The 23,744-nt window shown below is 47.9% G+C and overlaps 1 protein-coding gene across 1 annotated transcript in view; it reads right to left on the bottom strand.

The window, feature by feature from the left end:
* Positions 1 to 23,744, bottom strand: part of ZNF618 (zinc finger protein 618) — a 158,745-nt gene that overhangs the window by 59,366 nt on the left and 75,635 nt on the right. Inside the window, exon 2 of the mRNA XM_090274609.1 lies at positions 7,194 to 7,237. Within this exon, the coding sequence (XP_090130735.1) occupies positions 7,194 to 7,237 (44 nt within the window). The remainder of the gene's footprint in view (positions 1 to 7,193; positions 7,238 to 23,744) is intronic.

Genomic DNA, 23,744 nt, shown 5'->3' with positions numbered 1-23,744 from the left:
CCCCTCAGGGGTCCACCCACTAGTCCAGGAGGCCAGCTGTCGGAAGACGGACGTTTGTAAGGCATAGCCAGCTCTGTCCACACACTCTAGGGTGAGCACCCAGCCCTGCCCTCACTGCCCAGGGGCACACCGCCCCGACACACCAAGGAGACTCCTAACTACACAGCCCAGGTCCTCCTAAGGTATCGGGATGATAAACTACATGCCTGGACCACAGCCTAGCTCCTAAGCTGCCTGCAGTGCCCTCTCCCACGTGCCAGCCGGGGATGTGAACGCTGACCACCAAGGGTTGTGTATAAGATTAAAGCACAGGGTTGCACAGAGGTGCCCAGCATAGCCCCCCACACATAGCAGGGCTCAATAAATGCTAGGGTTTTTCTTTACCCCCATCCTTACCAAGCACTTGCTAGACAATATATGAAAAGTTCGGTGAAACAATGGAAAAGATGAGCTGTTAGGCCATAGATGGAGCACTCATAAATGAGTGTAGAAGGGATTTTTAGGTCCCATCAAGACAAAAGGAGTGGAGGGCATGGCCCCAGTCCGTGGAGCAGCGATGAAGGGGAGAGCAGCGGACACACACTGCGGCCAAGTTCACTGCCAGAGGGGAAGGCAGGAGTGGTCCAGGTGGGTGTGCCTTATACCGACGTTCTTAACCATCACATGCTGCACAGAACCCAGAGGAAGCTGAAGGCAAGGGTGAGGATTCTTCTGTTTTGTTGGCAGAGCCAGACAGATGATGAGGTTGTGGAAATTTCCCGAGTTGCTTTCTCAGATCAAGGGCCTCTGTCACTTAGGGCCTCAAGAAGTGAACAGGTCAGATGATTCTAGTTACCATTCTCAAGACTGCGCTCCTCAGGACAAGGCAAGCCTTCCGAACACTCTGAACTGATAGCTGCAGCGTCACAAGAAGTTTCTTGCTTTGCTCAAGGAGTGCAAGGGGAGACCCAAGCTGGGTAGGCGGACTGAACAGAAGGCCCCTAGACACCTGTCACTTCACTCTGCAGGATCACCTCAAGCTCAAGAGCCATAGGGCCATTTGGCAAAAATGATTCACCGATTTTGATGTGCATAAGTAAGTCTTCATTTCTGTGGCTGTCTCCACAGGGTGAACCTAAGAATGGGTGACTTTTCAGGAATTCGCCCTATCTGCAGAGTCCAGGTTGAACAGTAACTAATAAAGCAGAGAGTGAAACCTGCCCACCAGAGAAGCAACTGACCCCTCTTCCCACTTTGGAATTGAACTTTCAGAGTCAGCCTGTAATTTATGATTTCTGTGGTCCCACTTTGTCCAAAGTTTGGTAGGGTGAGAATACACATTTCTGGAAATCAAGTAAGCTCCAATAAGAGGAGCATAAAACTAGAGTCAAGATGGAATATACAACCTGACCAAAATACACCCTGAGTTCTTAAGTAATTCATTCTGCTGATACCATACTGATCACTGACTAGCATTGGACCTACTGTTGCTATGACTTTGTGCAAATGTAGTATATGTGTGTTTAGGGCTACTTTAATTTTACTATTGAAATCCAAAATGCTAAACAATAAGACTACATTATTCAAAAAATAATTATGCAGCCACACACATACACCAGTAAATGATGCACCCGTAAAGAAATCAGGGCTTAAATGACAAGACTCAACCTGGCCCAAAGCCATTTGACTATTTGGGTGACATGGGACACATCTACTCCTCAATTCCCTCCAACACAGAGGGACGCAAGCACTGCTTCAGAGGACCCCGCTGGGAGGATAAAACGAGATACGGACATACTGCATAATACAGCAGGTGGATCGTGGTAGGCCCTCAACAAATTCGAGTTCCATCCCCACCCCCAGCCCCACCTCCATCCCTCTCTCCAATATCTAGGCTCTACAAGAAATCAATTGCCACCCCCTGCTGGAATGGAATCCAGCATGGTGGTAATGTGGTGATAAAAACAAGCATTTATTGAATGCCTACTATGTGATAAAGGTATATATATTATTATTACACTTAATAATATTACTAAATTGTTATTTCGCTTAATAATAGTAATATTAAGTCCTGACTGGTACAGCTCAGTGGACTGAGTGCCAGCCTGCAAACCAAAGGGTCGCCAGTTCGATTCCCAGTCAGGGCACATGCCTAGATTGCGGGCCAGGTCCCCAGTTGGGAGCATGTGAGAGGCAAGCACACATTGATGTTTCTCTCCCTCTCTTTCTCCCTCCCTTCCCCTCTCTCTAAAAATAAAAAAATAAAATCTTTAAAAAATAATAATACTAAAATTCTTACTAGTATTATTATCATTGACAACACTATGAAGGAGGCGCTAATATAATTCCCATTTTACCGATGAGGAAACTGAATCAAGTGACTAGCGCAAGGAGGTGGGTAGTGCCAGGATCTGAACCTAGGCAGCCTGGGCTCTTCAACACTGTGCTAACCTGCTTGGCCCTGAGCGGGGCTAGAGAGAAGACAAGGAAGACAGATGCCTACAGAGTAAGCATGGAGAGTGGGAGCCACAGGGGTAACAGCTGTTCCACGCTATCCCAGGACCAAGCAGGCTGTGTACCTGGAATGCAGGACTCACACAATGCTTTGTGAAACTGGATTCCTTAGGCCTGAAAAAAATAACATTTTAGAAACTCACTTCCTTCTAAGATCCTGCTTGTCCTGAACCCTCGGTAACATTTCTTATAACATCTTGCCTCTGCCATTTATTCTTCTTCTGGCAGCCAGGATGATCCTTTTAAAACCAAATTCATGCCACTCTTCTGCTCAAAATCCCCAGGGATTCCCCACCTCATGCAGGATAAAGGCCAAAGTCCTGACAACAGCCTCCAAAGCCTGCACAGCCACATCTGCCTCCTTGGTGTTGCTCCAACATCATGTACACATTCCTGCCCCAGGGCCTTTGCACCTATTGTTCTGTCTGGAATGTGCTTCCCCCATGAATACTTGGCTCAGTCCTTCATCTCCTTCAGATTCTTGTTCAAATGTCAGCTTCCTGGCGATGCAATACTCCCTCTGGTTCACTAATCCTCCTCCCTGCTTTTCCCCCATAGCACTTTTTACAACATCACATACTACAGATTTTATTTACTTATTATGTCTCCTCCACTTCCACTAGAACATCAGCTCCACAGGCCAATAATTCTGTATGCTTTGTTCGCTGCTGTATTTTCAGCACTAGGTCAGACTCTGGCACTTAGCAGGTGCTCAGTTAAGTCTTTGTAGAACGAATGGCTAAGGCTGAGTTTTTTGTTTTCTCCTCACCCCGACAATATCCCTGTCTACTCGATCCTGATCACCTGTTAGGCAATTGGTACACACAGCCAACAAATGAATCCCTTAACCTTTTCTATCCCTGGTTTCCCTACCTTGGAATGAGAGCATTGGACTAGATTATCTGGAGTCCTTCCAGCTCTGAAAACCTTAAAAAAAAAAAATAAAAAAAGGCATAATTCTTCCTTATAGCAAGCTTGTAGTTGCATTTACTTGATTATGAAAACCGCATTTCCTTTAGAATTTTCCATAGTCAAGGTCCCCGCAGCCCCCATTCCCCCTGAGAATATAAGTGAGGTTTGGCTGCAGCTGGGCTCCGTGATTTGTAACCTGTACACAAGGTCAGCATTAACCTCAAGTGCTGGGATCACTGGTCTTGTAAAATCAACCCAGCCTGGGTTACAGGGAAGTAAACCAAACCACATTCGGGTGTCTCTTAGGATCAGAAACACCAGCTCTCCTTGTCCCCCTCAATTTAACACTAATTCCTTAGCAGCCCATGCTGTTGGTTTTGGGGCTTAGCCAGAGCCCTTCTGGAGAAGTAACAAAATCAGGTTTTCAGGGCCAAAAGTAGGCGCTGGGACGTAAGCAGAGACCAGTGTATAACAGAGTGGGCGGAGGCATGCCTGGGAGCGGAGTGTGGAAGGCCATGTCAGAGGGTTGCGGGTCCCTCAAGGTCATTCCTGACCAGGGCCATCTGACTTCAGGCAGCCTTAGGCCTTTGTTTCCCCAACTGAAAGGGGGACTAAGTGAGTCAAATGCTCCACAAAGTGTCTACAGGCCTAAAGCCCACCCGGCCAATCTAACCCGAGGCCAGGGTCGAATTCACCAACATCAGCTAAGGCCTACGTTGAAATCCTCTAGATGTTTAATGCATAAGGCACTTCTCGGAGTAAATGCTGGGTCACTATATAACATTTCTGCTTTGGTCTTTCAAAGGTACTCTATTAGCTTTAATGACAGAATCAATATAAACTCACTTGATAGCTCCTTCGGAGTCCCTGCCTTCTTGACAAGCCTCCAGCCTACAGCACAGCCCTTGGCCCCTAATGGTCCCTGTGTACACCTGTTAACGGATCACGTCATACCAAGAAGTGAAGGGCACAGTGGTTAAGCACATGCATTGGAGAACTCAGACCTAGGGAAACATCCTGGCTGTACTGCTCACTTCCAACTGGGCAGCCTGAACCCCGTAAACCTCTCTGTGCCTCAGCTTCCTCATCTGTAAAGTGAGAACAACAAGATTACATAAATTAATAGTAAGTTAATAAATGTAAGTCATTTAGCCCAGAGCCTGACATGTAAGTGTTGACTTGACTGTAGTTATTATTAGAAACTTCTTCAAGTTACACACAATCCTAAGGTTTGGATTGGTCCTTCCTGGTGTATATTCTGGCACCTTGGTAATAATTTGGGGCTCCATAACTGAGTATACTCAAGCCTAGGCTAGTCAGGGGGAGCAAACAGATGACACACATGCCACCTGCCCACTCCACTGACTGGGGCCAGCATCTCTAACCTGCCTCAGCACTCTTCTCCCTCCCCCTGCAGCCGAGGGCTGCGAAGGCTCAATGCAGAGCTTTGGCAGCCACTCTGACTATAGAGAAACCCGACTCTGTCCTCTGATCAACAGGCAGGTACGCTGGTGTGGGACAGATTCATGCATGAAAGCAAGGACCCCATCTGCGTGAGAGTCCTCAGACACGGATGGAGCTTTGTCTGTTCCCTCCTGCTGTAGACCCAACACTTTGAACAGTGCCTGCCACGCAGCAGACAGACACTCAAATATCTGTTGGATAAATAGATTAGCATCAAATCCATCTGATCCACTGCACACAGCACTGGGCCTAACCTAGCAGGTGCTTGATGAATGTGGGAGGATGGTGGGAGAGGCCTGCTAGACCCTCACTTGAGCCCACTGCTTCTGAGTATAGAAAGCACCTGGCTTTGGCAGCTTTAAGGCCTGACACGGCCACTTACTCATCATGTGACCCTAAGCAGGGCCTCTCCTCCCAACGTGTTCAATGAGAGGGAGGGGCCGGACAAAGCCCAAGGTCCCTTCCAACCCTGATATTCCAGGAAGCACTACCAGGTACCACTCATCTCAAGACTCCCACTGCCCCGCAGGCCACAGTTGCATACACTGTCCTCACGCAAAATCCCTCTTCCAAGGGCACAAGAGAGAAACACAAGGTGCTGGGCAGTTGCTGGTCATGACATGGGTCACCACCTGTGTTCACAGGCCAAAGCTCGGCCACCCACCCCTCTATGCCAGCCCACACCCATAATCCCTGCACATGTCCCCCATCTTCTCCCATCTCACTCAGCACATCCAGCCCATAAACACTCACTGAGCACCTGCTATAGGCCAGTCCCTAACAGTGGACAAGACAGACATGACCCTTGCTTACAGGGCTGGCACTGAAGAGGCAGAGAAAAATGCACAAGTGAAATATTTAAAGAGCATAAACAGGTCACAGGTCCTTGAAGGAGGTCAGGGAAGGCTTCTATGCAGAAGGGGAGACAGAATCCAGACCTGAAGGATGAAAGGGTCCTAATTATGGAAAAATCAGAGAAAGGAACCCTCCAGGCAAAGGAACCTCAGCTGCAAGGCTCTGAGGCCAGGGGCCAGCCAACCATGGCCCTTTGTGTATTTACGTATAATCTATGTCACTTCTGCATTACGTGGGCAAAGTCGAGAAACTCGCAGAGACCATGGTCTGCTGTCTGACCCTTTTCAGGTAAACTTGGCTGACCCCAGGTTGAGAGTGTTAGAGAAACAGAGAGAAGATCAGGAAGCCAACACAGACCAGCGAGGGGGAGCCTGACACTGGGGAGGTGGGTGGGAGACACCTGGGGCTGGGTTATGTGGGTCACAATGACCTCCAGCCTGGTGTCACTGCCTCTATTCCACTTCACTCCATGAGCAATTGCCAGGGTGATCCTTCTGAAACATGTTGCTCTTCTGCTCGAAGAACTTGAACAGCTCCCATGGTATCCCAAGGCCTGTCCCAAGGAACACTGGCTTTGTGGGATGCACCTCAACAAAACGGGTCCACGGTTACGTACGTTTGAGAAACTTGGCATTCTCCTCTCTGTCTTGGGTGTTTTCAAGCACACACATTAGCACAAGAGAGGTTCTGGCAAGGTCCACAGTGAAGAGATCAGTGGAGTGTGTTCAACCCACTGTCCTTCAAACTTATTGGGCCACAGAACCCCTTTCTTCTACAAAAATCTATTAACATTAAAAAAAATATACTGTTCCATGGGCTAATTCCTCTGCTTGACCCCAATTGCAGTAGGTGATCCTAGAGCCTGTTCCATCTCTCCTGTCTGTCCCTTGACTTCTTCTTGCCTCCAGTATCCACCCGAGGGAGCAGCAGCAGCACTAACACGTACCACTGGGGTAGACGTCCACTGCATGGGCTAGTCTAGCATCTCTTCCCACCTTCTCTGGTAATGAGCCCAGCTTTCATTTGGGGACCAGCCCTCCCCCACAGGCCAGCCCCTGGTCTAGCTCAGCAGGGCATTCCATTCCCCTGCTTTGGAGTGACTGGTTCAAGGGAGCAAGCCAGGACTCAAGCCAGGCCAATGGGTTCCAGACTGGGATGGGACTGGCTCCCCTGGGGTGGCATTCAAGCCTAGTTCATTCTGCTTAGTCTTGTGGTTCCCCCCGAAGTTCCCCCCAACTTGAGCAGGAGCAGCCAGAGGCCAGTTCTGGGTTGAGTCATCCTTGGTTCCAGTCACAGATGCCCAAAGATACCAGGAGGCCTGGACAGTGCCACCCACAACTGCACATCCTCCAGGGAAGTATGGGACCTTCCCAGCAAAGGGGGCTGGTCTGGCCCATGCACCATCTCAGGCGGAAGGGGGACCAGGGAGAGGTGGCTGTTAGCTGTGAGGCCGGGGCCGGGGAAGGTACCTGCTCGCCGTGCTTTTCCTTCCAGCCGCACTGGCTCCGTCAGCCTGCAAAAGAAACCCAGACACGTGCATCAGCCAAGGGGGAAGGCACAGACTCTACCCACTGTCTGCCTGCCACTCAACACCAGCCATCCTTCAGACACAGGGATGAGCTGGCCACGACCCCCTCCCTGCTCCCTTCCTCTAAGGCTGGAAAAATATGCCCCCAGTGGCAACAGGGAGTCAGCACACCCCCAACCCGACTTTGCTTGGCCCTTTAAATCCAGCTGAGCACCCACTGCCAACACAAACCCCGTAACCACAGAGCCCGAGGGACTCGCTGAAAAGTAAGTAACCAGCTAAATCTGAGATTGGATTGCACCATTTTTATTTTCAGCTGGGATTTCCAATAAAACAGTAGCCACAGATTTATTCCTACCAATCGAGGGGGGAAATCCTATTATGTTAAAATATTCTGTCCCCAAACCCTCTGAGCAGGGGGAGGCTATAGAGAGTGGCCGTTCTTAATCTCTTTATTTAGGGGTGAGGGGAGGGGAAATAGGCTGATCAAATGCAGTTTTCAGAAATCATAAAATTCTGGTTCAGATGGAGAGACTGAGGCCCGGGGCAAGGAGGGAGCCGCCTGAAGTCTCCCGAGGACTGAACGACAAATACCTGGGGTTCCTGACTCCCAGGCCAGTGCTGGGGGGGACCTCGATGTGGAGGTTGCTAACATGGGGGGAACGCCCAGGTTTCTCCATCACCCCTGGTTGAAGATGCATTCCCTAGCTTCGCGAAAACACTTAAAATAATAGTGTTCACAATTCAAATAATGTAGGTTCAAAACTCTGTGGCACACATTTGTTCCCAAATTCAGAATCCTTCCAATTTTAGAAAGGCGACGTTGGCACATGTGCTCTGTGTTTGGAAACCACCCGGGCAGGGTCTGAGGAGCCCCCAGGACTCAAGCACACAGATATTTCTGTGGTGAAACCTGTGCAGTCAGCCCGACGTGGGACAAACGGAGATGGCAGTCAGCCTCTTCTCCCTTCAGTCAACCTCTGCCACCTCAACAGTTACAAAAACTCTTTCTGCTGCCGAGCTTTTCAGGACTGTGGATGAAGGATTGAGGACCTAAAATAAACACAGCAGCAGCTACCTTTTGATGAGTGCTTACGGGAAGTTGCAGACTGGCAAAACCAGATGGCGGACTTGGATCCAAAGAGTAAATATATAAAAATAAAGGGATTTCACCTCCCCCACAAAAGGCCCCATTTCAGCGTCTCTTCAAAAACCAGTTAATCCAGCAACGCACAGTCCCACAACACCACAGTCAGCTAGAGCTGACGTAGCTGGTTTTCTAGTCTCTACCCCTCCCTCTTACCTTATCCCAGGCCCTCCAGCCTGGTCCCTGTGGGCACCCAGACTCGCTCCCCCTGAAGAACATCCCAGAGGTGCTAATGGGTGACATGAAATGCCTCTTATTTAATCCTCTCAATAGGTCCCCCAACATATCCCACTTTACAGGTGAGGCTCAGTGTCTGTCTAAGTCATTTACCCAACACCCCACAGCTACAAGTAGCCCCGGTCTGGGCCACTCCAGTGCCCACCTTCCTCAGCTCAGTAATATATTATCCCCCGCCAACATTTAGGAGAGCCACTCGGGAAGTGGGGTGAGCTCACACTGCTCCTGTTGCCCACACTAGGACAGTGGAAAGATGAAGGACAGACAGGGAGGTAGACATGTGAGGCCTGGGCGGGAGAAATTAATGGGATGCCGGTGTATTATTTCAGTAAGAGAAACAAAGCAGAAAATGGTTTGCATATCATTTCACTGCAGGCGAGAGAACAGGATCAATTACAGCCCCTCTCCAACATCTTGCATTCCTCAAAATTTGTCTGTAAGGTGAGCGGGAAGACCTCGTTTTCCTGTCCGTATCGTAAGAGATACAAGTGGTAGGGGGTGGGAATCCTGCCCCAGAGAGCCTAAAACAATTGTAAAATGCCCAATGACCTCTCGTTTCTCAGACTCAACTCTGAGCACCTATTTCTAGTATTTCATACATCATTTCAATGTAGTCTTTTTTGTCCTTTTCCTTCCTTCACAATTTCACACAGAGCTGACCAGTTCAAGTACAGTGGACACGTGACGGGGGAGGGGTGAAGAGTCTCTGTTTTGGCACATCTGATCATCCCCAGCTACGTTTCCCTTTGATGATGCTTACAATAAATACTTGAGCTTTGTATCTCTGCTAACAACACTCATTTGTTTTCCACCCATTTTTATAAAATAAAGACAAAATGCTAAACATCTTCAAACAGTTGCCTAAACAAATCCCTCTGCAGAGACTAAGGTGGTGCATGAGGAAACAGAGCCACTGGAGGAGGGGGGTTACCTCGACAGGGTGTGAAATGTCCCTTTAGGAGCCGAGGGACAATGGGCACAGTAAGAGATGTCAATGACAGCACAAGTCAATATCACAGCACCTGGGTCTGGCTGAGTCTAGACCCACCATAATGACAGGGGACAGCCACCTGAAGCCTGCAGTGCTCAAGGCACCAACTCTCTGTTGTAGAGATCCCTAAGGTGCCAGGCCAGCTTGGTGGGTGTCGTCACCAATCAATACATCATAGCAATCGATCACTACTGCTCAAATTCAACTGCACCTCTGACACAGCCATTTTCCTAGGTCCAAACAGTGTAATACCAGCAAATTCATGTGATCCAACCTAAACCACAAATTCATCTTTATCCAGTGTAATTGGACTTGATCTCAATTTGAACTCAAGTTTAAGAGCACAGGGTTTAGAGTCAGGTGGTCTGTGTTTGAGTCCTGGTTCTGCCATGTTCTAGCTGTATGTTCCTAGGCAAGTCACTTCTACTCTCAAGGCCTCAGTTTCCTCATCTGCAAAATGGCAATCCAGCAATCCCAGGACACACCTCAGGGGGCTGGCATGAGACTTAAAAAGATAACTTAAATACAGTAATGTAAAAGTACTTAGCATGGGTTCAGCTGTAATAATAGTAATCATTAACAACCTTAGATACAGTTACAAAAGCCACCACTTACCACCACTTACTGGGTCCAGGAAACTGAAGCATAGAAAAACCGAGTGACTTGGATAAGATTACTCAGCAGGTGAGCAAGCGGCAGAGCTAGCCAGGACAGCACCAGGGGTCTTCCCCAGCCTGTCTTGGGTCTGATCTGAATCCCACGCTGCAAGTCAGCATCTCCTGAGTGTCCATGAGACACTCCCTCAGCCCTGAGATCTTGTCCAAAGGGCCGGTCACCATGACCCTGAATACAGCAATGCAGGTAAAGTACTAAGCGCAGGTCAGGTATGTGTAGTGATCGCGTAAGTAATGGAAACTCTCCTGCTGATGCCACCACTGGGCCATGTGCTCCTAGAGGACATGCAGCTTCCTGCCTTGGTTCTGTCTGGGTCTCGGTTTGAACCTGGGGCAAGCTCTTGCCTTCCCCCGGACCGGCGCTTCTGCATAGGTAAAAATGGGGACAGGAATGTCAGTTCCACCAGATCATCTCCACGCTCACCCTCTACTTCCATCTCCATCATTCTACGTGGAGTTGACCCAACTTTAACCAAACACCTGTATGGCAAATGAAACGGGCTGGGGCACAGTGGGCCGAGAGACCCTCCTGCTGACTTACAGAGGTTCCTCAGAAGAATATCTGCCCCCTTTCCTAGCACCATTCATTCCTTATACACCAGCGTCTCCTTAGGACCTGGGCAAGGCTATTTTTGGTTCCATTGGACCCTCCTCTCCCCTCCCAAATGAATGTTAAGTTGTTCTTTTCCATTCTCTTATTAAGGATTTTCTTGGAAAGAAAATATTATTTCAAACCCAGAAATTTTATTTCTAAATTTGTGCAAATGTAAGTTGTAATACATTAGCTGCATTTCACATTTTGTGCAAATGGCAGAAACAGGCAATTCATGTGCTATGGGATGGGGGCTGGCCAACGATTTCGATAAAATAAACCCTTTTTTAATTTAAATGCTAATGCACTGAATTAAAATTTAATAACTGAGGAAATTGAAAAGCCGAGCAGGAATATTGGAAATAAATCCAAGCAGAAACAGCTGAAATTAAAAATTCTAGAGAGTGGGAGGATAGCAGCTAAGCTGTCTTATATGATTACATTTTTTTTTTTTTTTCAGAATGAAGCAAAAAAAAAAAAAAAAAAAAAAAATCCTATCTCTCGCTGGCTCTAGGGCAGTAAATCCACAGTGCTGTGATTTATTGCTCAATTTTCCTGAGGGAAAAAGGCTTTCTTTCATGCTGAAATATTTCATAAATTTCAAGCCAGCATAAATTCTTAATTTAAAAGTTATGGAGGTCACATTTAGTGCACTGGTACAGTTCCAAAATCTTAAAGGAATAGCAGCGACCAAAAAAAAGAAAAAAAGAAAAGAAAGAGGAGGGGTCGAATTTGCTTTTTTTTTTCCATTTTGGTTCTAATTCACAAGTTGAAATTTCATTATTAAAGATTCCTCCTGGATGGATGAAACCCAAGCACGTGGAAAACTGGTGTGTGTTTGGAAATCTGCTGCAAAGATGAAGAGATAAAGATTTAATTCAATTATAAAAAGGCTTTTTTTTTTTTTCTTTAAGCCACTTGAGGAATTTCTGGTAAAAATTTCCTCCCTTCACTGCCCTGGAAGGGGTGAGGGTGGGGGAGGGTGACCAATGTAATTGCTTCTCTCAGATCTCCAATCTTTTGTGCACACTGATATATTCATTTGTTATACAGCTGTTCAGCGGCGGAAAGAATGCTGGGGCGCCCATAATTCTAAGCAAATCAATCAAAAATTAATGATTTGTCATGCTTGCACAATGGAGGAAAACAGCTCCTTGGGTCCTGGCTGCCTGATCTCAAAGAATGAAATGCCTTTCTTCGATAAGAGCGCCAAGCTAGAGGTTCGGGGAGGCTGAGGTGCCACAGCAAATGTGGGGGCTCAGGGTCCACCGAGCTCTGAGGGGATTGAGGGGGCCAACATCTTGGAGGGGCCATCCCCAAGATGGCGCCTCGGCCAGTCAAGCCCAGGACCTGGCGCGACACATATCTGCAGTGGTCTAATTAGGATTTTGCCTTTCCCCTCCCCCACCAAAACTCAAAAATTGCTTCCTCTCTGGAGATTCCAATGATTCCCCCCACCCCCACCAGATTTTATTTGTCCCTGTTCACTGTTCTCCAACGATGCTAACACACCACCACCAGCGCCTTTCACCAACTCAACGGACTGGGACCCTGGCTCCTGAGGCGCCAGCCTCCCCCCAGGCCCTGTGCTCCTCCTGGACAAAGCCAGCATCGCACCGGGGCCACGTATCCAGCACTGAGCTCGAGGCCTGGCACAGAGCAAAGAGCCAGCAAACATGATCGAATCCATTAGTTATTATTTCTCAGGAAATACAGATAATGAGGTTGCTTAGATGAATGGACTGCATGCACTGGCAATTACACTTGGATGAAATATAACAATTGATCTTATGTCATCAATCACTTCTTTATTCATTCAACAGATAGTTCCTTGAAAGCCTACTATGCGTCAAGCACTGTGCTCAGCTTTGGGTGGACAATTTCAAATCCACAGGTGGACCATTCCAAATCTCCGACAGTTCATTACTTCTAGGGTTTCTCTCTAGCTTTGGAAGGGAAGAGTGAATATGTACCCAAGGAGAAGGGCAGTCCTCTGCATGCTCAATGCCTCTTGGGTCTTGAATTCTTTCTTACTTATTCACATGAATGTTAAATTCACAAGTATGAAATGCATATTACTCCATAACACGTGTATTTCATACATAAATAAAATATGCATGTTAGTTTGAATATATAAATTGTTTTAAATTACCAACTGGTACAAATGACCCTGTAGGAAGGTGGCTCAGCCTCAGCAATGCTTGAAACCAAGTCACTTGACCTGGAAGCCTACATGAGGCACCCCACCTGCAAAAGCATCTGCCAGAGGACAGGAGGACGAGTGGGTCCAAAACGACTCAAGCCTCATCTATCTCTTTCCTTTCCAATATCCAATGAATCTCCCAATTAACTTGAACTTTCTCTCTCTCCTACTGGAGCAGAAGACTCAAATCAGGAGAAAGTCATTTGCTCATTGGACAAGTATTTACTGAGCTCCTTCTATGTACCAAACATTGTTCTAGGCAGTTGGGGTATATCCCTGCCCGCATGGCCATTACATTCAAGTAGGAGAGACAGTAACATTAAGTATAATAAATTAATTAGTAAAGTATATGTACTGTATGCCTGGAAGTAATCAGCACTGTAGGGGAAAACTAAAGAAGGGCAGGAGGTAATCAGGAGGCTGGGGATAAGGGAGGAGCTGTGGGTGGCAGTTTTAAATAAAGTGATCAAAGTAGGTGTCACTGGGCAAACAATGGAAGACATGGCCATGTGGTATCTGGGAAAGGAAATGGCCGGAGTGGAGACCCAAGGGCGGGAGTGAGCGAGGATCAAAGAAGAGGTACAGGAGGTCAGCCCAGGGCTTTGGCTTTTGCTGTGCAGAGCCACTGGAAGGTTTTGGCAAAGTGACATAATCTGACTTTCATTTTAAAAAGATCATTTCCAGCTGCTGTTTGGAGAATGGACCATGGGCAAAGATGGAAGCCAGAGAGGAGGTTACTGCAGCAGCCCAGGTAGAAGATGATGGCGGCTGGGACCTGGGCAGTGGCAGGGAGCAAGTGTGGTATGGTTGGGTTCTGATTATGTTGGCAAGTAGAATCGACAGGACTTGCTCATGACCTGGATGTGGGGGTGGAGAGAAAGAGTCAGGAAAGATGGCAAAAATCTTGTGCCTTAGCGCCAAGAAAAATGGAACTGCATCTCTCTGGTACATGAAAATATTAATCACCAGCACCGCCAGCACTTTATAGATTGTTACACTGTGTTGAATCCTTCCAATAACCCCAAAGAGACACTAAAGTTTAACTATGCCCCTCTGATCAAGAATTAACCGGAGAGACCAAGTGACTTGCGCAAGGTCACAGGGCTGGTCAATGGCTTGGCCAGGGCTCACATGTACAGAAACACACCTCATCTCTTGAACTGAGAAGTCAAATCAGGCCCAAAACAACGCAGATGAACTGATTTTCTATCTAAACGCAGGGCCCCAAATCGAGCACAAGCAGTCCCTGCTCTTCATCACCAGGTGCTCCTGAAAAACACCTATTAAGGGTGACTGTGCCAACAACAGCTTTGCACGTTATAAAAAGGATTCCAGTCCCAAGAAACTAAATATATTATAAAATCTCTAATTAGACCTTGCTTCTTCGATCACATTCAGCAATATGTTTCTACATGTGGTAGTTGGTTTTTAATTTTGTATATTTGCTTTCCCAAGTGAACATGGTTACTCAGAGACACTGACTACCCTGGGTTCCAAGCTTGAGGGGTGGTAGAAGCTGCCAGAGAAAGCTCTCCATTAAAACACACACACACACACACACACACGAACAAAAACTCAGGTGGGTGATGCCGTTTTTCAACAGATATTTATAGTTTGTAATAGAGGTGTGGTACTGAGCAAGCCTTGGGAGATTGATACTAAGATGAATCAGACATGGTTCCTTATTCATTCACCCAAACAGGACCTCTGAAGTGCCTACAATGTGCTGGCCACCAGGGTAGTTACTGGGGACATAGCAGCAACAAGAATAATGAGGACGGCAAGCAGTGACTGCTTAATTACTGCATGCCATCAATTTGTAATTACCACCTGAGCTGTGTACTCTGGAGAGAAGCCTGAATGTCATGAGCATCTTTGACAACAGGACCCAATGACACTGTAGGGTCAGAAGGGCTTCCCTAAGGGGATAGATGGTAGAACAGGGCACACAGAGCTCCTGCTCAATGGGGGAAAGTAAAACCTAGATGCAAATGAAGCTAACACAAGCCGGGTGCCAAGGTGCAAGGAGAAAGGCGCATCATGCCTTTCCTGGGGCACCGAGTGCCGCAGGGCTGCAGATTTCTCTAAGGGCCTTTACCTCTGGAGGAAGGGACCCCCCACTGACAGGCCCAGGCTCACCAGAGAGCTCCAGCCTAGACCCCAGGCCAGAGCCCACAGGCTAAGAGAGGCCCCAGAGATGCCATCGTGGACTGGCCAAGGTTCCAACTACCAGGGGAAGCCATGGGAAATGAACACTGTCCTCACTCCTCCTGGTTACGGTGGCCTCCTGCCTCTTCCTAAGCCCTTGCTTCTTGAAGTCAACTGTCAAATAAATCAGGCTTCCTAGGAACGAAACCAGCATGGGCCTTGTCTATTTCATAGACGTTTCCCGGTTCAGGCAGGTTCTTCTCTCTCTGGTGGGCAGCCATGCAGACTGCAGCAGGACTTTCCATACTGACATTATCACCATGATCATTGTCTTTGTCATTACCGTCAACAGCTACTAATTACCGAGCACCTATTAACCAGGCTAGTGAGCTTCTGCTTTATTCCCAGGCTCACTGGCCACCTGGAAGGCACGAGTCCCTCTGAAAGCAACTGCTGGCTACAGGATGGAGGCAGGGGGCCCAACAGGAAAGCACTGTCATCTTCCAGGGAGAAATGGATGATAGTTTGGAGATGGCAGTGGAGAAGAGAAATCTCCAGGACTGACAGCTATTGGGAGTGACAAAGATCACCTGAGACAGAGTATTATGGGAAGCACCCAGGGTGAAGGGGGTACAAAGCGGCTGCTCAGTCAATGGCAGGTTTAAGAAGTGTATTGACTAGTGCAGCTGTGATGTGCAGAAGGCCTGGTCGCCCCCAGGCACAGACCTGGGCACCTGGGGGGAGGGCAGAGGTAAAAGGTGAGTCCACTCCACCCCTGGGGTCGGACTCAGGATCCGCAGAAGAGGGAGTCCTGGCCTCAGGGAGGAGGGGTGGCAGTCTGCCCTGGGCTGCCATGCGAGACACAGCACCCACACCACAAGCCTTGTTCTCATCCCAGGGAGCCCACTGGATGCCATCTCAGCCGGAGCCCACAGCCCACACCTGGACCTAAAGGGTCGGCGATAGTTCCTGGTTGTATCACGTGCGTAAATGCTGAACGCCCCACTGGGCTGGGTCACAAAAGGTTCCAAGGCAGCGTCAGAAAGTGTGAGGTTATCCCTGTGGTCAGGCTCAGTCAGGGTTTGGTTTCTTTTGTTTTTAACTTGTTATACTGAAATAATTTTACATTTATAGAAGAGTTGCTGAGAAACTACAAAGAGTTTTCTTCCACCCTTCACCCCACATGAAGGGCTGCAGGCAGGGGAGAAACATAATCTGAATTCTGTCTGCAAGAGGGCTGCAGGAGGGGGCTATATGGAGGCGTGGAGACCAGGCAGGGGGCTGATGCCGCGTCCAGGGAGGGCCAGCTGAGACCTGGCCTTCCTCCCCAGGACCAGCGGTCAAAAAGCCCTCAGGCGCCAAGACTCAACCATACAGAAGGACATGAAGAGTGGGAATGGCAGTCACTGGGAGTCAGGGGCAAAAGCCCCGACGTTTGCTGTGGGACTTCAGGCAAGTAAACTGACGTCTCACTGCCCTAGTTCCCTCCTCTGTGAAACGGGAGTGATGCTAGTGCCCACCTCATAGCCTGCTGAGAGGACAGAGCTCATCGGCCACATGCTTAGAGCAGGGCCCTCACATCCACACAGCGTCAGCCTGGACTATAAATCCAGCACAAAAGGCTTCAGGTGGGTATAATATTAGCAATCCTGGAGTGCCTAGCATCTACTGAGCACCTCCTGTAGGCCAGGCCTGGGCTCAGGCACCCTATGTGGGAAGGACGGTCCCCATCCTCGCTGTGCAGGCAAGAGAGAGCCTAGAGGCCCGCAGGGTGCAGGGACCCGCTGGGAAGAGGCTCAGATGCTCTGATTCCAAGTCCAATTCTCAAATCCTATGCCACGCTGCCTTCAAGGCCCAGCAAGGTGACCTTGGTGAGTGACTACCCCTGTCTTCAAGAGTGGACACGCTCTTTTGGGTGCATAAATGCTGCTCTGTTTGTTTTCTTTAAAAGAAAAAAAGAAAAACGGAAAATGTCTCAGTTCTTTACAGTCACACAGTTAATCTCTCAATTTACAAAAGAGCAAGTCATGTGACTGAATTCCACAAAAATTCTCTCTCCAGGTTTATGATTTTACAGAAAACTCCAGGGAAAACCGCCTGGAGCGAGTTAAAACCAGATCAGCCATAAACCATGTCCTGGTACAGTCTCGCCAAGCCAAGACTCAGATTACTCATTAAATACATGATAAATATTCGCCTCAGATCAGCAGGAAGTGCGGGGGGGAGGGGGTATAAAGAATAAAAGGAAAACTTTTTTCGCTTCATGGGGAAAAAAAAAAACCTATTATAAATAGGTTTATAGAGGGTTATAAGCTCCAAATTAGTAAACCCAGAATTGAGGAACAGGGTGTTTAAAAGTCACCCCCTTAGGCATTTTTAAGTAAGGCAGTAAGGGGAAGAGGCTGCTCCCTCAAACCTCTTCAAGGGACAAAGTAAAGGGCTCCTGTAGATGGCCAAGGTGATGCCGGAGGGTCCAGACAGCCCTCAGGGAAGAGCAGCAGCCCCCGCCCCCTGCCAGGAGACCCCGTCCTCTGACTGCTGGCAGAGGCCACCTCTGGCCCTCCATCTGTCCTTCTGCCCAACGAGGCTGCTTGACTGACAGCCCCTCGGGCAAACCTGGGTTCAAATTCTGTCTGGGCCAGTAGGAGCTCAGTGACCTGGCTCACATCAGACCACCCTCTGATGTAAAATTGAGGGGGAAAGTCCCCCCAAACCACTGCTGCTGGGTGGATAAAAAGGTTGCAAGTCTCTAACGTTCTCAGCTAGTGCTAATAATAAATACTGCATGAGCCACAGATCTGAATGATGTCATGATTACATTGATGGTGGTGATTAAAATTAATACAGTAAAGGAGAAACCCAAAGGTATCCTGGTCCCTCCAGCAGGATTTACTCGGCACGGTGGTTCCCGGCACAGAACCCGGAATGGCACTGGCCTGGGTTCAAACCCTGACTCCACAGCTTATGAGCCCTGTAACACTTAACCCTCTGACAGTTTCCTCATCTGCCAAATGGGGGTAGTAATAGTACTCACCTCACAAGGTTACATAGGACTAAATTAGTTAATAAATGTAAAGCTCTCAAAATAATGCCTGGTGCATGATAAGCGCTATATAAAAATTATCAATGATTAAATTTTAGCTATGTCATTTATTAAAGCTCAGGCAAGTCCCTATTTTATTCTGAGTTGCAGTTCCCTTGGCTCTAAACTGAGGAGTGTTGACCAGATGGACTCTGAGGACCCTCCAAGTTCATACACTTGCTAATTTTGTTGTGTCTGCCTTTGCGCGTGCTGTCCCCCTGCGCCGACTGCCGTCCTCTCTGACTAGCTGGATCCCAGGCCCTGATCCCGACAGTCTCCCCTGAACACAGGGACAGCCTCCTAGAGGTCCAAGGGCATGCCTGATCACACCTGGGGACACCACCACCCTCTGCAGCGTTGCTCTTAATCAAACTGCAACGTCAAGAGCAAGGCCAGCTTTTTATAAACAGCTCCTCCGGGGCTGCACAGCACTCAGGGCTGTACTGCCTATGAGAGGGGCTTAATAAAGATCAACTGGTTTAAAACATAAAGGAACCGTACTGCCAATACTTAGAGAACCATGGTGGTAAGTGGGGTCTAGGAAATCAGCTAGTCCGAGAACAGCACACAGGTTTTATTTCAGTGCCAATTCTAATCAAGTAGTCATGGCTGCCTGGGACAATGTGTTAAGAAGGATTCTGGAGCCACATCAGAACTCAGCTAGGAAGATCACTGTGATTGATTATTGATGTCTGCAGTGAGCATGGTAAAGCTGGGGATGACGGTAGCATGCTTGTCCCCTCTAATCGAGTCCAACACCCTCCTTTTACGGACAGAGAAACTGAGGCCCCCTGACCCCCCAGAGCACTCTTTTTCTGGTCACTGCCTCTCATTTGCAAAAGCATTCCTACATGAAGGAGGAGCTGTGGCTTTTAAAAATTCAGAGTAAAGAGATCTCAAAGAAGAGAGACGACCAGAAACAAATACACACAGAAGAAAACTATGTGTAAAACATGGGGCTCACTTTGGTTTGAAAGAGAAATTATTCCATAAGGGCAAAGTAGATGTTCTAAGAAAGAATTTTCTTTCTTTTTTTAAAAAAGAAAAGTCTGCCACACATGCTCAAAGTAGAAATCTTACAAATTCCTATTGCAAAATAACTCCTGGTCAGCCAACCACAATCTCTATAAATATATCACAAGATCAACAGCCCAGGCAAATGGGGGGAGGGGGAGAATGACTGCATGAATTTTTAAAAAATCAAAATAGTTCTTCTCGCAGTTGGAAAGGAAGGAGTCACCCATTTTCCTACAAAATAAAAGGCCCATGAAGAAAAGAAAGGCTGTAATTCTACACATCCCAATGGGCACCTGCTGAGAAATCTAGACAGCCAGACTATTCTGAAATTATTTTACAATTCTGTTTTCTTTGCAGGGGAAAAATATCTGGCACCCTGAATTTATTAGGGCAGCCTTGATCTTACAATGGCTTCCATGGAATTATTCAGGATGGGAATAGGCAAATGCTCTAATGGGGCCTGATCTGGGTGGCATATCCTACACAATCTGGACCAGAAAAACAGAAGCCATTCTAAGTCTTTAAAATGGGACAATTTAATATATGGGTTTGAGTATGCAGGTGATGACTGGGCTGAGAACTCAAACAGGGGACAGAAAGACAACCAAGGATTGGCATAGGAGGAAGCTGCCGCTACCACCTCTAGGCCTGGGGACAGAAAAGGAGGAGATGGTGTTACCAGAAGCTGTGGCTGTTCGGCAAGGGCTGCCATATGGGAATGGATCACAGAGGGGCTGGAGCGACACAGAAGACAGTGAAAGAGTCAGAGAATGAGAGGGGAGAGATGCCCTGGGCTTTTACTTTCGTCCCATCTTCCAATAGGCCTGTGGTGTATCCTTCTAGCTCTACTAGTCAAAGTCCAGAGAGCAAGGGCACCTGGGAAATGTAGTTCCTTGTAATACAGAGTCCAGTAGGGGAAAGCAGGGATGGCGCTAAGGTCAAACCCACAGGCGATCAGATCCAATCAGGAAACTCCAGGAGAGCTGCAACCACCTGAAGGCAGTGTCCTGCACAGCTCATCAAGGGATCCAACCAAGTCCAGCCTCACCGTGTGAACCAATAACTTCCTCACAGGCATCTTATCATCTTCTTCCACACCACCCAGCAGAATCCCAGCTTGGCTTACAGAGCCCCAAAAGGCTGAGAAATGGAAGCCTGGCCAACCAGTCCCCATGTCTCAACACATGCATGCCTGGATGACTTGCCAGCATATTTTTACTTCCAGCCTTTACAGAAAACTCATAATATGGAAGACTAGTTGTCCCTGAGCCATTACTCAGAAGGCCCAAGCTCCCAGTGGTACTCTAGAAGTGTCTCCTTCGTCGGCAGCCGTCCGTCTCGAGAGACGATGGTGTAGCCTCTTAAGAGTCTATCTGCACCGCCGAGAATGGCTGTGCAGTCCAACTCGGGAGTGACATGGTATCTGTCTCCTCCCGTGTTGAATCGACATCTTGCGATGACGCTGAAGCTACAGAGCCTGGGCAGGGTAATATGGAGGGTCTGCTGTTGCCCATGCAGCAGAACCCCCCTCTCTTCGCAGCTGAAGAGTCCAAGGGAAAGACAGAGTCGATACAGCTTGGGTTCAGGTGCGCCGCAGGAGTTGCCGGTGTTGACTACAACATCAAACCGCCTTAGGGACTCCGGCTCCGGATTTTCTGTCGGGGTTTACTCCCTTAGCCTTTCCCCTGAAGAGGTATGCCACAAGGCAGCGGAGGTTTTTTGGAGTCAGAGTTTTCCTTCTCTGATGTGCCCTGACTGGAAGATCGAACCAGCGACACTTAGCTCGCAGGCCGACGCTCAATCCACTGAGCTAAACCATCAAGGGCATAGAAGTGTCTCCTAACCACATCTAAAACACGAGGTTCATCAGACCAGGAGTGGAGGCTCTGTGGTACGGAAGTTTGATACCTGCTGGGTTCCACCTTCAGGGCCACTACTCCAGATTCACACCGGAACTTTACACCACTGTTTTATGAACCATATCATAAAAGACAAGAGCGTTCATGTCCCACAAGGGATAGCCTCAACCCTGTAAACGTCTCTGTCCTGGCTGTGGTGGAAGGCTTGGTTTCGAACTACATTCTGCAAAGAAAGAACGGGCCCTTTCCCTTCATTGAAAGCTCCATTCCCCCCTTCACCAAGCCACATGGCCCATCTCCCTCCCCTGTTTTCTTAAAGCACTTACTGCCTGGGCCATTCAAATGGTATTGATCAACCAGCTGGTACACTCAGTCATCTTTTTATGACCTATCTTCCCAGCTGGACCATACATCTTCCCCGGGAGGGGCCATGCCTCTGGATTCCCCAGTGCCCTCCACGTGGTCCAACACAGAGAGAATCTACACAGCATCCTTAAAGGGGAAGAGGACCCACGTTCCCAGAGCTGAGTGTGGGGTGAGGTAGGAATAACACATTCTATCAATGCCACGCCTTTGTTTAGTGATTGACGGGATTTTTACATCCATTACTTCATTTCGTTCTTTACAAGGTAGGTGTCATGATTTCCATCTCAGAGAGGAGGGAGTGGAGGTTAAGTGACTTTGCCCAAAGCCACTAGGTACTGGCAGGAGTGAGATTCCAACCCAGGTCTTCTTCCAAGACAAATACTAAGTACCTTCCTGCTCCTGGCTCCAGTCTCCCTTTCCAAGACCCCAGGTCTTGCTTCTCTTTCATGAACTGAACTGATTTAATGAAATCATTAAATGATAAAAAGAGTTAATAAATGTAAGGCACTTATACAAGAGTGCCTGGCACAGACCAAGTGCTATGTAAGTAACAGCTACCACTGTCTTCATTGTTATTGTTGTTACTTCTCCATTGCCGTAAAAGTCATTTCAAAGTCAACCTACCACCACCCCAACAGTTAGCATACTTCACGGCCAAAGCAGAATATGGAAAATGCCTACATTTAATTAAAACTGGGAAACTATAGAAAGTCCAATGATGTAACAGTTAAGGGACATTGGAGACACTATATAATTCTCAGAAGTCTATCCAAAGCACTGACCTTCCCTGTCTGCACCAGGCAACCACCAACACATGACTCAAAGGTTAGGCTAGGATCTCTCTTCCTGACTGACTTCATGGACAACACCTTCAGTGCACAAAACCCAGCACTTTCTCATTGGTACGCTGTCTTCTGAGCCAGAAAGTCTGTTGTACAGAGGGAAAATAAAGGCTCAGTGTGGAGGTAGCACGTTCAAGGTCTCGTGTTTACACACAGTCTCCAAGTTCCTTTCATGGGCCTTAGCCTTCTAGCTCCCTTGTCAGGGCCAGTGTGGGGCTCTGTAATCAGGAGCCTTAAATATGTTTTAGGCTGGGCACATGCAAGTCAACACTCCAGCCACCAGCTCATTGCTTGACCCAAAGTCCTTGTGCAAACAAAACAAGTCAGCCACTACGGACCAGCTGCGACAGAGGATGAGAAGGCAGCATTCTGCGACGTCAACTCTCCCAGATGGAGTTCTTCTACCACAATCTCCAAAGCAGCTGCATGCCCCCTGCTATCACAGCCACTGCCATCTTTCTCTAATTTTAAGTTGGCACTATTACAACAGACCTTCCAACTCTCATATCCTCTGACCTAGTAATCCACTTTGAGAAACAAGTTCTATGAATGTCGCATATAGGGAGAAAAAGGACTCATGCACAGAGATGTTCACTGCATTATTTACAATAAAAACTGGGGAAACAACCTAGATGCAAAACAATGTCAACAGGTATCTACTTATAAAGCCATGAGAAGGGATGCTCATGAATGGTAGAGAGCCACCTGAAAAATGCCTAAGTGCTAAAGGGAAATGACAAGAACAGAATCAAAACTACATATACATATAATTTTACACGCACATAGAGAGTACCCCCAAAAGCACCTGCCCTGGGTGGCTCAAAAGTACGTGACTCCTTTTCTCCTCCTCCCTGCTTAGCTTTCTATCATTACTACTTTCCGAGGGAAAACTCACTCTAGTTCACACACATTGCACATCTGTATAGGCAGGTCTTGGGACAAGGTGACTTCCTGGGATGACATCCTTCTCCAGATTGAAGACCTGTGACTCTACACAAGTCTGTCCTCAAGAATGTAGCCCCCTGACATGGTGGCTAGACCCAGGGACATACCACCCACTGGGAAGTTCAGCACTCTGGGCATTCAAGCTCCACCTGGGAGCAGAACAAGCTGACCTTGAGACTACCTTCAAGCAATGAGATTTTCTAAGAGGCTCTTGGGGAAGATTATCTTTAAGCCTGTTGCCTTTTTAGTACAATAGACCACAACCACTACAGACCACTGGAGTGGACTGAGATACTATTACATGCCAGTGACATAAAAGGCTCATTAAATATGTTTGAACTCACCCAACATCCTCATTAATTAGGAATTATTCATCTACTTTATGAGTG

Source organism: Furipterus horrens, unplaced genomic scaffold, assembly GCF_987537825.1.
Source record: "Furipterus horrens unplaced genomic scaffold, mFurHor1.1.pri manual_scaffold_4, whole genome shotgun sequence".
Taxonomy (NCBI): Eukaryota; Metazoa; Chordata; class Mammalia; order Chiroptera; family Furipteridae; genus Furipterus; species Furipterus horrens.
Note: the sequence above shows the minus strand (reverse complement) of the source record. Positions and strands in the feature narration are given on the sequence as shown.